This window comes from Botryllus schlosseri, chromosome 11 (assembly GCF_051294905.1).
Source record: "Botryllus schlosseri isolate E-star chromosome 11, Bs_hap1, whole genome shotgun sequence".
NCBI lineage: Eukaryota > Metazoa > Chordata > Ascidiacea > Stolidobranchia > Styelidae > Botryllus > Botryllus schlosseri.
In genome coordinates, this window is record NC_137246.1 from 28,831,320 (window position 1) to 28,846,502 (window position 15,183).

The 15,183-nt window shown below is 41.1% G+C and overlaps 1 protein-coding gene across 7 annotated transcripts in view; it reads left to right on the forward strand.

Annotated features, from left to right (window-relative positions):
- Window positions 1-2,744: 2,744 nt before the first annotated feature.
- Window positions 2,745-15,183, forward strand: part of LOC145450526 (otoferlin-like) — a 69,748-nt gene continuing 57,309 nt past the window's right edge. For 3 of the 7 annotated variants that reach the window (XM_080329048.1, XM_080329050.1, XM_080329049.1), the window contains exons 1-17: window positions 2,747-3,430; window positions 3,655-3,713; window positions 3,770-3,858; window positions 4,921-5,020; window positions 5,122-5,264; window positions 6,751-6,786; window positions 7,156-7,380; window positions 8,712-8,812; window positions 8,879-9,027; window positions 9,405-9,599; window positions 10,389-10,550; window positions 10,736-10,818; window positions 11,326-11,512; window positions 12,789-12,975; window positions 13,122-13,239; window positions 14,235-14,340; window positions 14,842-14,950. In XM_080329048.1, the coding sequence (XP_080185174.1) occupies window positions 3,352-3,430; window positions 3,655-3,713; window positions 3,770-3,858; window positions 4,921-5,020; window positions 5,122-5,264; window positions 6,751-6,786; window positions 7,156-7,380; window positions 8,712-8,812; window positions 8,879-9,027; window positions 9,405-9,599; window positions 10,389-10,550; window positions 10,736-10,818; window positions 11,326-11,512; window positions 12,789-12,975; window positions 13,122-13,239; window positions 14,235-14,340; window positions 14,842-14,950 (2,128 nt within the window). In that variant the 5' untranslated portion in view covers window positions 2,747-3,351. Of the gene's footprint in view, window positions 3,431-3,654; window positions 3,714-3,769; window positions 3,859-4,920; window positions 5,021-5,121; window positions 5,265-6,750; window positions 6,787-7,155; window positions 7,381-8,711; window positions 8,813-8,878; window positions 9,028-9,404; window positions 9,600-10,388; window positions 10,551-10,735; window positions 10,819-11,325; window positions 11,513-12,788; window positions 12,976-13,121; window positions 13,240-14,234; window positions 14,341-14,841; window positions 14,951-15,183 lie in introns of all 7 variants that reach the window. The other 4 variants (XM_080329047.1, XM_080329051.1, XM_080329052.1 and 1 more) reach the window with 4 other exon arrangements.

Consider the following 15,183-nt stretch of genomic DNA (forward strand, 5'->3'; position numbering starts at 1 on the left):
GTTCGATAAGCCCGGTACCCCAAATTTACCAAGATATCAATTTATTAGGGTTGAGTAGGTGACGAGATAGCGTCGTTGTTCAACTGTGTGGCCTAATTAATCTCGATATTGAATTCATGCGGCCCTCGTCCTCCACGAAGTTTGAAAAGTGGCCCGCGACCCGTTTTGAGTTTGCGAGCCTGGCATAAGCGGTGCCTTACAAAAGCCTAGAAGTGTGCCGTGCTACAAGTCGGAGGTTACGGAATAAAAAATATCAGTCTGGCGTAAATGACCATTGTAGTCGACAAACACTATGATTACCGCAAACGGCATGCCGATAATGCAAGTCTTCTCGCTTCGAGGAACTTGTGCCTACGCCTAACTCCACTCTCGCACGCTGCGTAGTGCGCATACACGTATATAATAACGTAGAGTCATTACAATTTGACGCAGTAAGCGATCAGTGGGAATCTCTGCTGACCAGGGCCGCGGACAGCAATATCATGTAAGACGGAAAACTGTCCGCGGGCCGTACAAAATCCCTTCGCGGGTCGTATGTTACCCTCCCCTGTACGTAACTAAAAGACGCACACGATTTTAAATTATATAGTATATTATTTCTTCACTGGCAATTAAATTTCCCTTGCGGGTAGGCATTGTCTTGTGGGGTTCAGATTGCCTTGCCAGGACAGGAACAGTCGGCGCCAGCCATTTAGGCACCTATGGACAATATAACATATACAGTACACCTATGAATATATATCGAAGTTTTCGGTCAGAATAAGGGCAGTCCTTTTCGACCCAGGTTTTCTCGCCACCGATCGTTCTGGCTCACTTCTTGGAGTCGCAGATTACATGGCCTAAAACTGTACATGTTCTGGTGCGTCGTGGCGCGATAATGGCCACGCCGATATGCCCATTGGTATAATCAAAATCATGCGTATTTTTCTTTGGGGGAGAGTACCCAATAATCCAGATATTTGGCAACACCGAATCACGATTGCGCGAAATGTTCTTTGAAGTTGCATAAATTTACCCCAAAAAACTGTAATTTATGCTAATTTACGAAATAATTTTGGGCCCCCTTCGACTTCGCCCTCCCAGTTGGAGGTTTGGGGTGCGGCAGTTACGGCCTTGATTGTAGGTTAGCATTCACACAAACGTGTCCCCGAACCAGAGATGAGCATGGATTAGGATTAGGTTTTAAAAAACAGGATTTGTGAAATTTTGTCGGATTTGGATTATACATTTTTTTCAGAACGGATTAGGATTTTGATTGGATTTATCTATTTTCTGGGAGATTGAAATGTCGGGTGTCGAATGGCGACAAACTTTATTCAAATCAGTTATTAATGTACTTATGGTTACTAGGTTATCCTGAATCAAGTGAATCGTTGGTTGTAAAAGAAAATTTTCGAATCCCTCCATTGCATAAATTAGTTTTTTTTTCTGAATTTCCAGTTGGAATCGGATTAGGATTGGACATGGACTTGAATATGAAAAAGTTATGGATTTGGATTTGAAGGTTCGGATTTGGATTGGATTAGGACATAGAAATTTCAAATCCGCTCATCTCTGCCCCGAACCGAAAGAATATACAGCATACAGTATACGCGTTTATATAATCGATTACCCCCTCGTTAACGGATAGCACGGATAGCGGACGATAGCACAAGGGAAGCGACCAAGGAAAAAATCGAATATAATCGGACAATTGGAATTGTAGATTAGAAAAACGAAATACAAACCATAAGGATGGTGAAATATGCAAATTGATTTCCTAAAACCAGGAGTAGCCACGACATTGGTTGATCAATCGCCAACAACTCCTAAGCCTACCGGTATGCATTGTTTAAATAATATTCAGCACATGGTATTGTTATTTCATGGCATATGCAGGTTGCCTCAAGTTGCCCGAGAAATTACAGTATGCACTGTGCAAAAGTTCGATCTCATCGAATGTAACCTCGGTAATGCAGTGAGCGACTGACCGCTTTTCGTTCTTTTTACTCAGGCTCTTTATTTCACTATAGTCAGCGTGTATTGTATATGTTTTATACACGCTGCTATAGTGTCATATGTCATGTCCACTGTCCAGCACTCTCGGTAATGAATCTTTCCATTGCCTTCTGATGTCAGACTCAGGGCGACTCACAGTGCTCTAGGGTTTCGTCCGTCCTACGACACAGTATTCCACCGGTCTTTTCTTACCGAGAATTAGATGTTATCTCCCGACTCCAAGTTATTGCGTAAGTCTGCCAATAAATCAACTGCTGGTGTTGGTGAACATCGTGTTGCCAATAACGCGCTGATATTCGCGACCTCAGAAGATTAGCCAACAATACTCGTTTCTGCGATTTGACGCAATCAATAAAACTCCTCTCTCTTAACCCTAGCTCCAATTCCAAGCTGTACATTTCGTGACGTCGTAACGCCGTCTGGGTAAGACTGCCGCACACAATCTACTTTTCTGTGAGAATGCGCGTGATTTCTGTTTCAGGATAAAAATCGGTAGAACTATCGAGTTTGTACATTCTTATGCCACGGCAACCCATTTCGCAAACATTGAATCTAGAAATATTGTTTGCCAAACACAACACTCCTACGTGTTCTCTGTAGCGGAACGTGCGTAACTTTTGTCATTCCTAAGGCTTTTCGCTTGACATATTCCTTTTGAGATCTCACTTAAATAATTGAACAGTTTCGCAGTAGCCTGTACCTATTAGTTTTATTGACATCGCTGGTTATGAAAAGGCAAATCCTCTTTGGTCTGTGAATATACGACTGTAATAGGTTATGCTTCTCGCGGAACAAAAGGAAATACGTACACTTTCGTCCAAGAGGCCGATAAGGCTTTCAGTTCAGCGTATCTAAGGAATTAGTTTACGATGTGGCAGTGGATATGACCTAGTCTTTGTAACCTTGAGATCAGATTTGAGTTGAATCGCATCATGTTTTTGCCAGGGCAGATGATCAGTAGTAGATCATAATAACTTCAGTTCGAATTAAGCACTGGCCCATTTACGATAATCGAGTCGGGCAAGCGGTGAACGCTCGACCATCGGAAAAAGTATGTTATGCTGAGGTCGCACAGCAAAGATTCAGTGCCAAGATATATTGAACTGCGAAAATCTTTTGTGGAAGTTTTTTGCGACAAGAACTTGATAACGCTAGGTATTCAACGTGAACAAACCAACCGAATCGAGCGGCATTGTTGATAACTATAGCTATGATGTCTCACGATCATGTTTGTCACCAGAACTTCAAAACTTTTTACGACAGTTTCGTAATGTATTTCAATGGCTGAATTCACAGAAACAGATCACTGAATTCTAAAATTATGATAGGATACTGAAAAATTAAGATTCGGCAATGTCGCTACAAGTTACCATTGGGTCATTGAGTGGACTGCGCGGAAAAGGGAATCGCCAGGCCAAAATCACATTTCGAGGCGAGTATACTTTAATGTTTATGGCGTAACCTACGCTGCACTTGCCTGTCGAGACGTGGGGGTCAATAAACATTTGTTTTGTCAAATCGGATTATGTAGATTGTCTCTGAAATCGAAAGGAAGGGTCGCGTGGTTTGAATTATTTATTGAACAGCTCGTAACCACGAGCATTTTCGACGGCCTATATACTTGTCTTTCAACCACGGTAACACTCTATGTTGCAGGACACAGTTACGTTACCCAGACAATAGAAGATTGCGAAAATGAAGCGATTTTCAATGAGGTAAGTCGAAGTGCAACTCATGAAATTCCTCTTTCAATCTTGTCCCACTCTACCAGAGCTTCGAATGGCCGGTGGCGAGCTCTGTCGAAGCAACCGAACAGATCGAAATTCAATTCTACAACTTCAGCAAAGTTTTTACAAACAGGTAGTCGGAGTAACGGTGACTAGATGTTTAGCGTGTAAAAACCTTTTCCAAGCATTATGTCTTGCGAGCATTCGATTAGGTCGACTAAATTTGGAGTGTGGAGGCCTACCTAGGCCTACTATACAACGTCGGTACACACTGCATACGGCTCAAACGATAGGCGCAAAAACTATTCTGTCTATTTGACTCATATAAAAGGGTTGGTTAACGCGAGCACTGCGCACTATAAGCACTGAGCCGCCTAAGCAACAGAGATACGTTGCTATCAGATTAATCTACTGCTAGCACGTCAACGTATGCCGTGATCATTTTGCGTATCGCGAACAATCCGAACATAAACAAGATACACTGATTTATTGGATACCGTTTACTTGATGACTTGAAATTGGCTCGTAAATTTTACTCCGAGCCACGAATCAATCCACATTTCGCAAGTGCCGAGTCAAGTCAAGTAATTTTTGCAAAGAGAGAGAGAGAGTCTTTATTTTCATCGAATCAAAATACATAACAAACGGCAGTGATGGTGGTACAGAAAATATGCGTGCACAGTATTCGGTATTAGATAGGAATGATCGATAAGACCGTGAAGGTCATCTAGTCTTATCACACCAGCATCAAACAGGTACACTTGACTCTGAACAGTCTGGCTGTAAAAAATGTTTATTTAAGAAAGGAAAATAGAAAAAAAATTAAACAATGGTAGCAAATGATCAATGAAGCAATGTCTGGGCGAGGTAGGGCAACAGTGTTAGTGTAACGACAAGAGGTGATCAAGTAGGGCTTTTTTGAATCTATTATAAGGCAATTCACGGATATGTGGTGGTAATGCATTCCAGATGATAGGTCCCGGGTAGTCGATAGATCTCTTAGTTAGGTTGCTATTGGGTCGAGTCAAGTCAAGTCATACAAAAAAGTTGATTCGAGTCTGACTTGAATCATCTCGACATTGGTGTGAATACACATTTTTTTCGCCAAGAGTGTACGCATTGGTCAAGCTCAATTATAATGAAATATATATTGATTCGTCGTGAAGCATCAGTTCAAAATAGCCACCTGTTTCAGACCGATCGGGACATTCGCTATGGTTTTGCAAGAACTTATAACCCGTGGCAACCTATACTTGAACGAACCGCTTTTGGATGCGAACAACACCGCGTTATCAGTGAGCAGCTTTTGTTCCGCGTCACATCATGTCCAAGCCGCATCATCGAGGATTGCGAACTTATGAATATCGAATCCCGAAAACACGTCCGTATTTTACAGTCGATGGTGTCGCTGGAACTGAAGTACGTGGCGCCGGATGGCAAAGTCGGTGACTGGGCGATGGACGAATTCGTTCCCGAGGAAATCGCGAATGACGATTTCATGAGCATTCACACTTCAGACTCGGTCGAATCCAAGAAAAGGTAAAATACATCACGAGACAAATATCGTACAGGCACGCTTGGCGAAGTATCCGCGAAGAGACGGACCGCCATATATTCGAGATATTTACCGAATAACGAAACTCAAGCTCCATCATTCTTCCGTATAAAGCTGCTATCACATAGGTCTGTTCGGCCATGCTTGATGCGGTCCTGATGCCGCACGTAAACGTAGAATTAGGAATCACTGGCTCCCTAATGACAGATTAACTTCTGAATCTGTATGCACTGGTATCTATAGCTTCCCTACTTGGTGCCCGAATCATTACCGGGATAGCATAGAGGGGTGGTGCAAGGCTTAGAAAGCCTTACTAGGTTATATCTGAACCTTCCTTGTCCAGCGTCAGATGCACAACATGTGCTAATGGTATGCATATGCACAGATCGTGTGTCTGTATATCATGAGTCTGTGTAGGCCTATATGCCACAAAACATCAAGGCCTCGTCCTATCTTATCCCCCAGCCTACGGCTTGAGATAAGTGTCTGTAGGCTACTTATAATATCAGTTTAATTCAAGCACAACTCACTAGCCCATACTACGACGAACGTGTCCAACTGTCCATACAGCTAGAGACGTTCACGCATCGTACTACCCAACGCGTAAGTTAGTTTCGATTCAGTATACCCGAGTATGGGTATTAAAAAATGAACAGTTCCCACTCGCACCGACGATACATATATGTACGGTAGGGGTGTTCATAAATAATTTTTGTCCCGGGATTCAAGCCATTCACTGATTAAATTGTCAGGTTACCCTAAAAACGCTGCACACCAAATTTGATTCAATTCTAACAAGTATACGACTCCGCAGATCCAATTAAAATTTTTAATTTATTGGAAAAAATTTTTAAAAATTTTTTTGCAAATTTTTTTGTCGACGCCACGAGATTGTTGGGCTGTCTTCAAAGACGATGCAAAACAAATTTGAGTCACTTCCAACTAGTAGAAGCGGAGTTATTTGAGTTTATCGTTGATAAATCCCACGATCAAGGATAATCCGAGAATTATCAACGAAAAACTCGAATAACTCCGCTTCTACTAGTTAGAATTGACTCAGATTTGTTTTGCATCGTCTTTGAAGTCCGCTCAACAACTTCGTGCGGTCGATGGAAAAATTTGAAATTAAAAAAAAAAAATTCCTAATAAATTAAAAATTGTAATTGGATCTGCGGAATCGTATACTTGTTAAAATTGAATCAAATTTGGTGTGCAGCGTATTTTAGGGTAATCTGACAATTTAATCAGTGAATGGCTGGAATCTGGGAGAAAAAAGTTATTTTTAAACAGCCCTAATGTACGGGTAGTTATCTATCCAAGTTCCAGAATATTCCAAAGACTATAGTTTAGTAAACAACAAACGTCGAACAGGCAGGGCGAGAAAATATGTACAATGTAATACAACAGTTTACCAACGTCCCAAGTAATCATCATTTTCAACAATCTCGACTTGATTTGCTTTTCATGCAGCAAAGCCGGAGTCGAGGAACCATTGCTGAGAGCGAGGTAGCGAAATAGCTTTTTTCTACAGACTATCTGAACCCAAACAGTAGATACTTTGGTATTGTTTAGCTACGTCATCACCACTTGATTTAACAACGCAAAATTCATCCATACACCGTCGCCCAACCGTAAAAGTTGTCATCGTGATTTGTTCTTTACGAATTGAAAGCCTAATTAGTGGCTAATGAATCAGACCACTGGAATCGTACTACTGGATTTTCAAAATGCGCAACTAGAACTAGAACTACTCGAAACCAACTATAGCTAGTTGACCATTAGCAGTTAGTCGGTAGTTTGTACAAGTCTGTAACGGAACAGTCCCAATGACGTTAGTTACTGAGCGTGGAATGAGTAAATATGGTGCACGAACAGCCGGAGGTCGTCGTTGAAGAAACCTCGCGACGCGATTGGGCTCTGGAGGAAGGGTGTTATCGCGGCAGCCTCCACAAATAACGAGGTCGAGCAAAACAAACAATCTGGTACTCTCCAAAATAAAATGATATCATCGAGATGGCAACAGGGAGCCTACAAAAGCCCGGCAGAAAAGAATTCGCTTGGGAACGACGTAGAAATGTTTTCGAACGACGGTAGCGAAAGGTACCACGCGCATGTTGCGACCAGGAAACTGTCGCTGTCTTGTAGCGGCGTCATTCGGGCGAAATGACGTTGACATTTCATTTAAATTTTACTCCATCTTTGGAGACAAAGATGGCGTCATTCCTATCAGCAACCTATAGTTGGCAATTTCGGTGTTGTTGCGGTGCCCTGATCAGAATATAGCAGGTATTTCCGGAATCAGTGCGACATTAGCTTTCGTTCATGACCTGTTTTGATAAATTTTGGTCTATAAAGTAGTGAGCAATAACCAGAGGTGGTCAAAGTGGTCAAAAAAGCTACTCGAATAGAAGTAGAATTAGCGACGAAAAAAATCTACTCAAGTACGAGTAGAAGTACTTCCTTCATAAGCCACCTAAAACTACTTGAAGTAGAAGTAGAATTGACTGACTTTAAATCTACTCAAGGAAGTAAGTAGTTTTGAAAACAGTCTTAATGGAGGCATTACTACACTTTTATGCTTCAACATGTATCTACTGCAGACAAAAGACCTAATTAGAACCCAAAGTATGATACTCCGAATATTACACTAGGAATTGAAAGTGAAATACAAATCCCACTCCTAAAAAGCGTAAAATATATTTCATGTCTTTGGTCCATAAAGCTTCAAAGGTGATCTGCTAAAACGTTCCAAAAAGCCGGATTTTCCAGATTAGCAGGACACGTTATGGGCTGCTAGATAACGATAGGATAGGCAATTGCTAGATTGCGAAACGGTAGTTTCGAACGTTATGGTGGGCAATGTTTACAGTGCTGAAATATTTGATATGGGCGACAATGCGGTGTGAGCGGAACCATAAGCAATCCGGTACCTAAATTATATTCACTGATACTTTCGTGAAAACATATTTGTCACTCCATAACTACTGTACGCGAAGCGCAACAAAATTTCTGGGCTTCACTGGAGTTTTATGAATATTAAATGTTGGTACTCCGTGAAAACAGCCCCAAAATTCCTCAGGTTATCTTTCGTATTGAGGGATTAAACTACTTCTACTTGACAAACTGAAAATAGCGAAAAGTAAGTAAGTAGATCACAAAATATTACGAAGTAGAAGTAGAGAAAATCAGATCTACTTGAGTAAGTACCAGAAGTAGAGGAAAACTACTTGAGTACTTCCAAAAACTAGAAGTACTTCGTTACTGACCACCTCTGGCAATAACATTTTCGTATCTGTTCACGAAGCTACCATAAATTACTAGCTTCATCTGGTTCCTCAACAGGGCCGTTTCGTGTTTCGCATCCGCGTCTTAGTTATCAACAATCTGATGCGATTTGGTCGACGACCGTTGACTTCCATTTTCCTTTCCAGTTCCAAGAGCAGGGGAATTCTGAAAGGTTTTCGAAGCAAGCAGAGGCCAGCAGACGACCCAGATGGAGCCACCGTGTTTGGAAACCGGTCTGCTATCGGAGGTATTCCTCGAAAGTTCGGAAAACCGGCTATTTCTTGTTGGATCTGAATCGTACTCTGTTTCTCAGTCGGTTCGTTGGCTAGCGGCGAACCACGAGTCAACTTGGACACCGTTTCGGTCGCCTCGATGCAAATGGTGGAAGAAAACGTGACCAATAAACGAGCCAAGCCAGAAATACGATTTGAATCAGCGGGAATGAAGGCGCAGGATTTCCAGGTAGCGCAGTAGGCCCATCATTCACCCTCTACCAGGGTTGTAACCAAGTCACAAGGTTAAGAGTCACATGTCAATTTTACCTTTATAATTTCTAATGCACCACCTATAGTCAAATCCGAGTCCAAGTCAGAGAGCAAAGGGCCGAGTCACAGTCTAAGTCATAGTGTTTACTGTTCCTTATCGGGTTTAAGTCAGGTTCAACTCAATGATTTGAAACTCTTGGGTGACATTACGACACGAAGCTTTTAAAGTCTTCAGGTGATAACTAAGTAATCAGAATACATAATGTACTCGAGCAAGCAGGCGAAACCCAGTTGTATACTCGGTATGAAGTACCAGTTATACTTAGTTACTGACCCCCTGTGATACACATCCAGGTATCTGTGACAGTAATCGAAGCGAGGCAGCTGAGCGGTGCCAATATAGACCCGGTCGTCCTGGTACAAGTGGGCGACGATAAGAAATACACATCGAAAAAAGAGTCCACCAACTCGCCTTACTACAACGAAGTCTTCGTATTCGATTACAGCGTCCCAAAACAAACTCTATTCGACAAGATGATTCATCTCACGGTGAGTTGCTCTTCATTAACTATTATAGCGTGCTCTGTCGTGGGCGCGCGTTCTTCTTGGTCCGCGGCTCGGTGTAGAAGTCTTTTATTAAAAGCAACTTAAAACAACGGCGATGTTCTTCGGACGGCGACTAAAAGCGACTGACACATATAGGTTCGCAACAGCAACAAGTATAAAAGCATAATCAGTGATCAGCGAGGGTAATTAGGATAATCATGGAGTGGTACGCTACACTATATTACTTTCATATTTTCTGAATTAGATTAGAATTTGAATGATAGCTACACAATTTCTCAAAATTAGAATGACTGTATTCGCAAAAACTTGTTAATTGAATGAAATTCCGAATTAAAAACAAATCCACTCTACAACAAGAATTACGTTTAGATGATATCAAATCAGAGTTGATGATCATAAGCACGAGAATGGCAAATATATTTACACCAAACTCGGCTCGTTTCGCACTGTTTTCTTGTAGCATTCTCTTCGCACTGTACAGTTCTCTTGTAGCAATTTCAGGAAATTAGTGTTGAATTAAAACGATAGGTAAACCGCATTAGTATTGGAATGAATGGATTCGCAAAAAATTGGAAATTGAATTCAATTCCGAATTATCAAGAAGGCACGAAAGTGACAACTTTGCGTACGACAAGCTTTGCTCGTTTCGCGCTATACAGCTCTCTTGGTGCATTTTTGGGTAAAACAGAAAATAGATTCGAATTAAAACGAGAGCACAAAACATTTGACAAATCCCATTAAGATTATAGTTGTGATGCCTATTATGTGAAGGTGCTCCATCATCGCAACATCGTCCGGAGCGGAACTCTCGTTGGTACTTTCAAGATGGACGTGGGGACGATTTACGCGAACCAAGATCACATGTTCTATCACAAGTGGGCGGTTTTGACCGACCCGGACGACTTGAACGCGGGACCGAAAGGATATCTCAAAGTGAGTCCTCGATGAAGAATAAATTACCATATCTATTGATATGTAAATAAACCCGAATATTTTCGGCTGACAATCGTCAGCAACTAGATGATATTCGGGTTTATTTCACTATGAATATAATATACCTCTGTATACTGAAGTTCTGTACCTCCAATAGATATCTGCAATTGCCATATTTGTCTCAGGTCGATATGTCCGTGGTTGGCAAAGGCGACAACTTGAAGATTCCAAAAACCATCGACGACGACGAGGACAACATCGACGAAAAGTGAGTGACGCGACATTATAGGACTGTTACAAATAGTTTTTTTTTTCTAGTTGATAAAATTGTCAGGTTGCCTAAGAAAACGCAGCGCGTCCAATTTGGGTCAATTCCAACCTCCAGAAGCAAAATTATTAAAGTAGAAAAATTGTGGATTTAATAAATAAAAACATAATTTTTTTCACAACTTACTACGCTTTAATATATTAGGTTATCTAAATTACGATGCATAAAAAATTTGGCTCAAACCCAACCCGCATAAGCGAAGTTATCAGAGTTTAAAAATTTCGATATGAAAAAATAGTAAATGATCATTAATTATCAACTATCCACCCTTAATACTATATTTTGTATTCCAAAAATTTTCAGTCCAATAACTTCGTTCGTGCTGCGTTTTTCGGCAACTTGACAATTTTATCAGCTAGCCAGTATAATTTGAATAATAAATGTTATTTTTACACAATCCTACTCAACAATGATTGTCGATCACGTCATCAGCCTTCTGCGTTACAGGAACATGTTGCTACCTGATGGCGTCCCGGCCGAGCGACAACGAGCTCGCTTCATCTTCAAGATCTACAAAGCCGAAGGTCTGCCGAAAATGAACACGCGTGTCACAGAGAAACTCAAGTCGATGCTACAGGGAGAAATGCGAGACCTCGTCGATTCCTACGTGGAGATTTCTTTCTGCGGACAAAAGGTAGATTTCCTAGGTCTCGTTACGGCGATTATGGAAAGCGACATTAGTTTCAAAGTAGGAAAAATTATTCAGGGAAATAGTGGTCAGTGATATTATCATCAGGTCATCATGTCAGCTGGTCACATGATACGGTCATATATAAGCTTAGATTGTAGGCTATGTTGTAAAAGGTGTAATGCAATCTTATCTATTACGAAGTAACTGAATGCAATATGCATATTCAGAAGAAAGCTTCTTTATTTCGTAAATTCAAGTTGAAATTAATATTCAAAACATACAATGACAGCGATTCGACCACATTCAAGAGGCATGGTCATCAAGTCAGCTGTAGTCCTGACGTAATGATGGTACATATAAAACAAATAACTGTCAGTCAGTAGCAGTTTAATAAAACAACAATGAAAGATAAAATAAAACCTATAGACCAGTCTTTCTCAGCCGAGAGTCTACGAAACCGCTTTGCAACATGATTGATAACCCAGTTTGTGATTTTCTGAGCTTTGGTATATCATATGAAGCATTTCGCTTCATGAATGCTAACGCTTCAGGGCTCTCATCAGCAGAATTGCCTTCTGAGGTATTGTGAAAACTAATTTCATTTGTCTGTAAGTCATGTAGTCAACGGGTATAGGCGCAAAAATTGGCGCTTTGGGACTTTTCGTTGGGGTTTACTGGAAAGATGAAACTTTGAAATAGAAAGAGCGCTCAGGGTAACTTCGCAATGTTTGCAAACCCTCCTGGATTGGAAGCGGTTTCAAAAAAATGAGTGAACATTTACAGTTGCTTAAAAATACACAGGCGAAAGTGGTATCTTAGAAAAGGCTATATAAGCGGACCTTGATGCAAGTCGGCTACGGAATCATAATAAAGAATATATCGACCTGACACATCATACATATGTATATCGTCGCATTGGAACATAGTAGCTTATGTCCATATTAATATATAATTCTGTGTAAAGTTTTACTTTTCTTTCGGCCATATATTCGTCATGGTTGACTTTGAAACAATGTGACAAACATAAACATGGCCAAGATATGGCGGAAAAAGCATGGAAATTTTACGAAAACTTGATTTTCTGTCAATTTGAAAAATGGGTCTCGAAATTTGAAGAAGTGTACATAAGCTACTTTGATGGCACCGCTACGATATATTGTTGTATATATTGCATCTATGTATACCCAAAACACTGCCGACACCCCCATCACCAACAACAACAACTGCAACTGCTATATGCAATTCTACATCGACCTACATGTCGTGACGACTAATTCAGGGCCACACATCGGTCAAAAAGCACTCTTACGAGCCCGTGTGGAACGAGGTTGTCATTTTCACCGAAATGTTTCCGCCTCTCTGCAAACGCATCCGGATACAACTCCGGGACAAAGACAACATCAAGAACAACGTGATCGGAACTGCTTTCCTCAACCTCGACAAAATCTCCAATTCCGCCGACAAAGGTGAGTGAAAGTGATCCAATTCTTTGATTCGTAATCTGACATTGCGTTTTTGTGCTGGACCGACATCTATTGCCAGACAACTTCGGTAATTTGTGACTAGATTTAGTTTTTCGTTCAACTGCAAACCGTTCGATGTTTCCGTACAGGTTTCGTGCCGACATTCGGACCAGCATACGTGAACTTGTACGGCAGCCCGCGAAACTACACGGTCGTGAACGAACATTCCGATTTGAACGCGGGACTCGGCGAGGGAGTCGCATTCAGGTGACGGAGGGTTGATTACTACAATCTTATCGAAAACACTGTCTATTCACACCTTTGGTACATCAAACCAGATCCTGCGGTATAAATAAAACAGATTTTCATTCAAATGACGCTTGCACGTAGTGACTAAGTAAGGTATACAGGTAGGGACGTACAGTATCTAAAACCACGATCTAATTCTGAGTTGGGTACTCCTGTCGTGTACTACCTTTAGGGTGTGAATACACACTCTTGTCTTATTTTTCACACTCCCACATAGCTTGGGGTCTAAACTGGGTAAGCGGCGGATTCAGGTAGCGAATTGTGCTTTTAGATAGTACAATCCTTATGGAGATAGGGGTCCTGTTCTTCGTGTATTACCCCAAAAAATCCCGAAACACACTACACCCCTTCTACGTAAGGTGTATTTGATTTATTTTCACCCTCTGCAAGTGTTTGAAAGCACAATTTGCTACCTGAAGGTGACTTTAATCTGATTTCGACCTCACGCTAGGCTGGAAATCCGATGAATACAGCTATTTTCCTTTCGTGGATTTACAGCGTAGGACCGGGACAAAATCGAGATCACGAATGATTCCATTCCGAATCGAATACTTCGAGGCATCTCGTGATGACGTATGCATATAACGGCATGAATGAGTCGAAAAGTCTAAAAAATGTGCATTTTCGGAGTCGCAAGGAAAATGTTGTCACATACACGCACCAGTGGTCAAAGTATAGTCACCGATGGTAGTCGAACAGAAGTAGAAGTAACTGTCTACATTTTTACGCATGCACAAGTAGAAATAGATGTTTCTAAGAAACTAAGAAGTAATTGTTTTTGTGCAAGATGTGCAGAAACTATGGAAAGTATGTTTCTCGTCTACAGTGACAAGTGCGTTCATATTCGTTACTAGAAAAATATGATCCCACTACCACGACCCACATTATTAAAATTCACACTCGGTTCGGATTCGAACGATCTGGAATCATTGCGGTGTCTTCATTTTCTGTAGAGGTCGAATGTTGGTCGCACTGGTTGTGGAGCTGGTCGATCCGTCGGGCATTGACGAGCAAGGGTCTTCGAACGTGGAAGTGGAATCCATCAACCCTCTATCTGAGGTGAGTAAATCAAGTAAAAGTAACAGTATGGATTCCCTAGTAAGTAAAACTACAAGCATTCTAGTCCTAGGTTCGCATAGGAAAGTGAAAACTGACGTGTAGAAGTTGCGTAAGACGCAACCACTTGAAGAAGGAGTGTGAATAGGCAAAAGGAAGCACGTTAATAGGCAAGATGAATCTCGTTACTGACCATCGCTTGCGTAAGAGTCGAGTTGGGGGTTAGGGTTAGATATGGGTAATTGGGTATCGTATAGGGTTAGGGGTACTGAATGCTACTATGATACCCACCCTAACCTCCAAATCTGATCTTACGCAGAGGAGGTCTAACGAAATACTTTTATTTTTATTTCAAGTAGATTTTGCCTAGTTATACTATACTTCCTATTGTGCTGTATTAGACTACTTTTAATTATTACTTCGCTGCAACTACTACTACTACTTCTACTACTCATGATTACGTTTACTAATTATAAACGCCATAAAATTTGACATATTCATCAGAGCGGTCTGGGCAAAATCGAAGAGTTTTTCCTGTTTTCGACGATTCTCGAGGCAAATATGATCAGCCGGAGCATGCAGGACAAACCTGTCTCCTTCGAGATGACGATCGGTGAGCAAACGTGTAAACAAACTATTGGATTTTAAAAATCCGCAACTAGAACTAGACCTGTCAGAACAACAAACATATACATCGAACCTTTAATATGAAACCAATGTATTCAATCAACAGGATTACTTTACCACTGGCGATCGTTATCCAGAGTGCAGTTAAACAAATATACCAGTAGATCACAGAACACATAGTATAAATACAGCGCAACGAACACAAGAAAATACTGATTG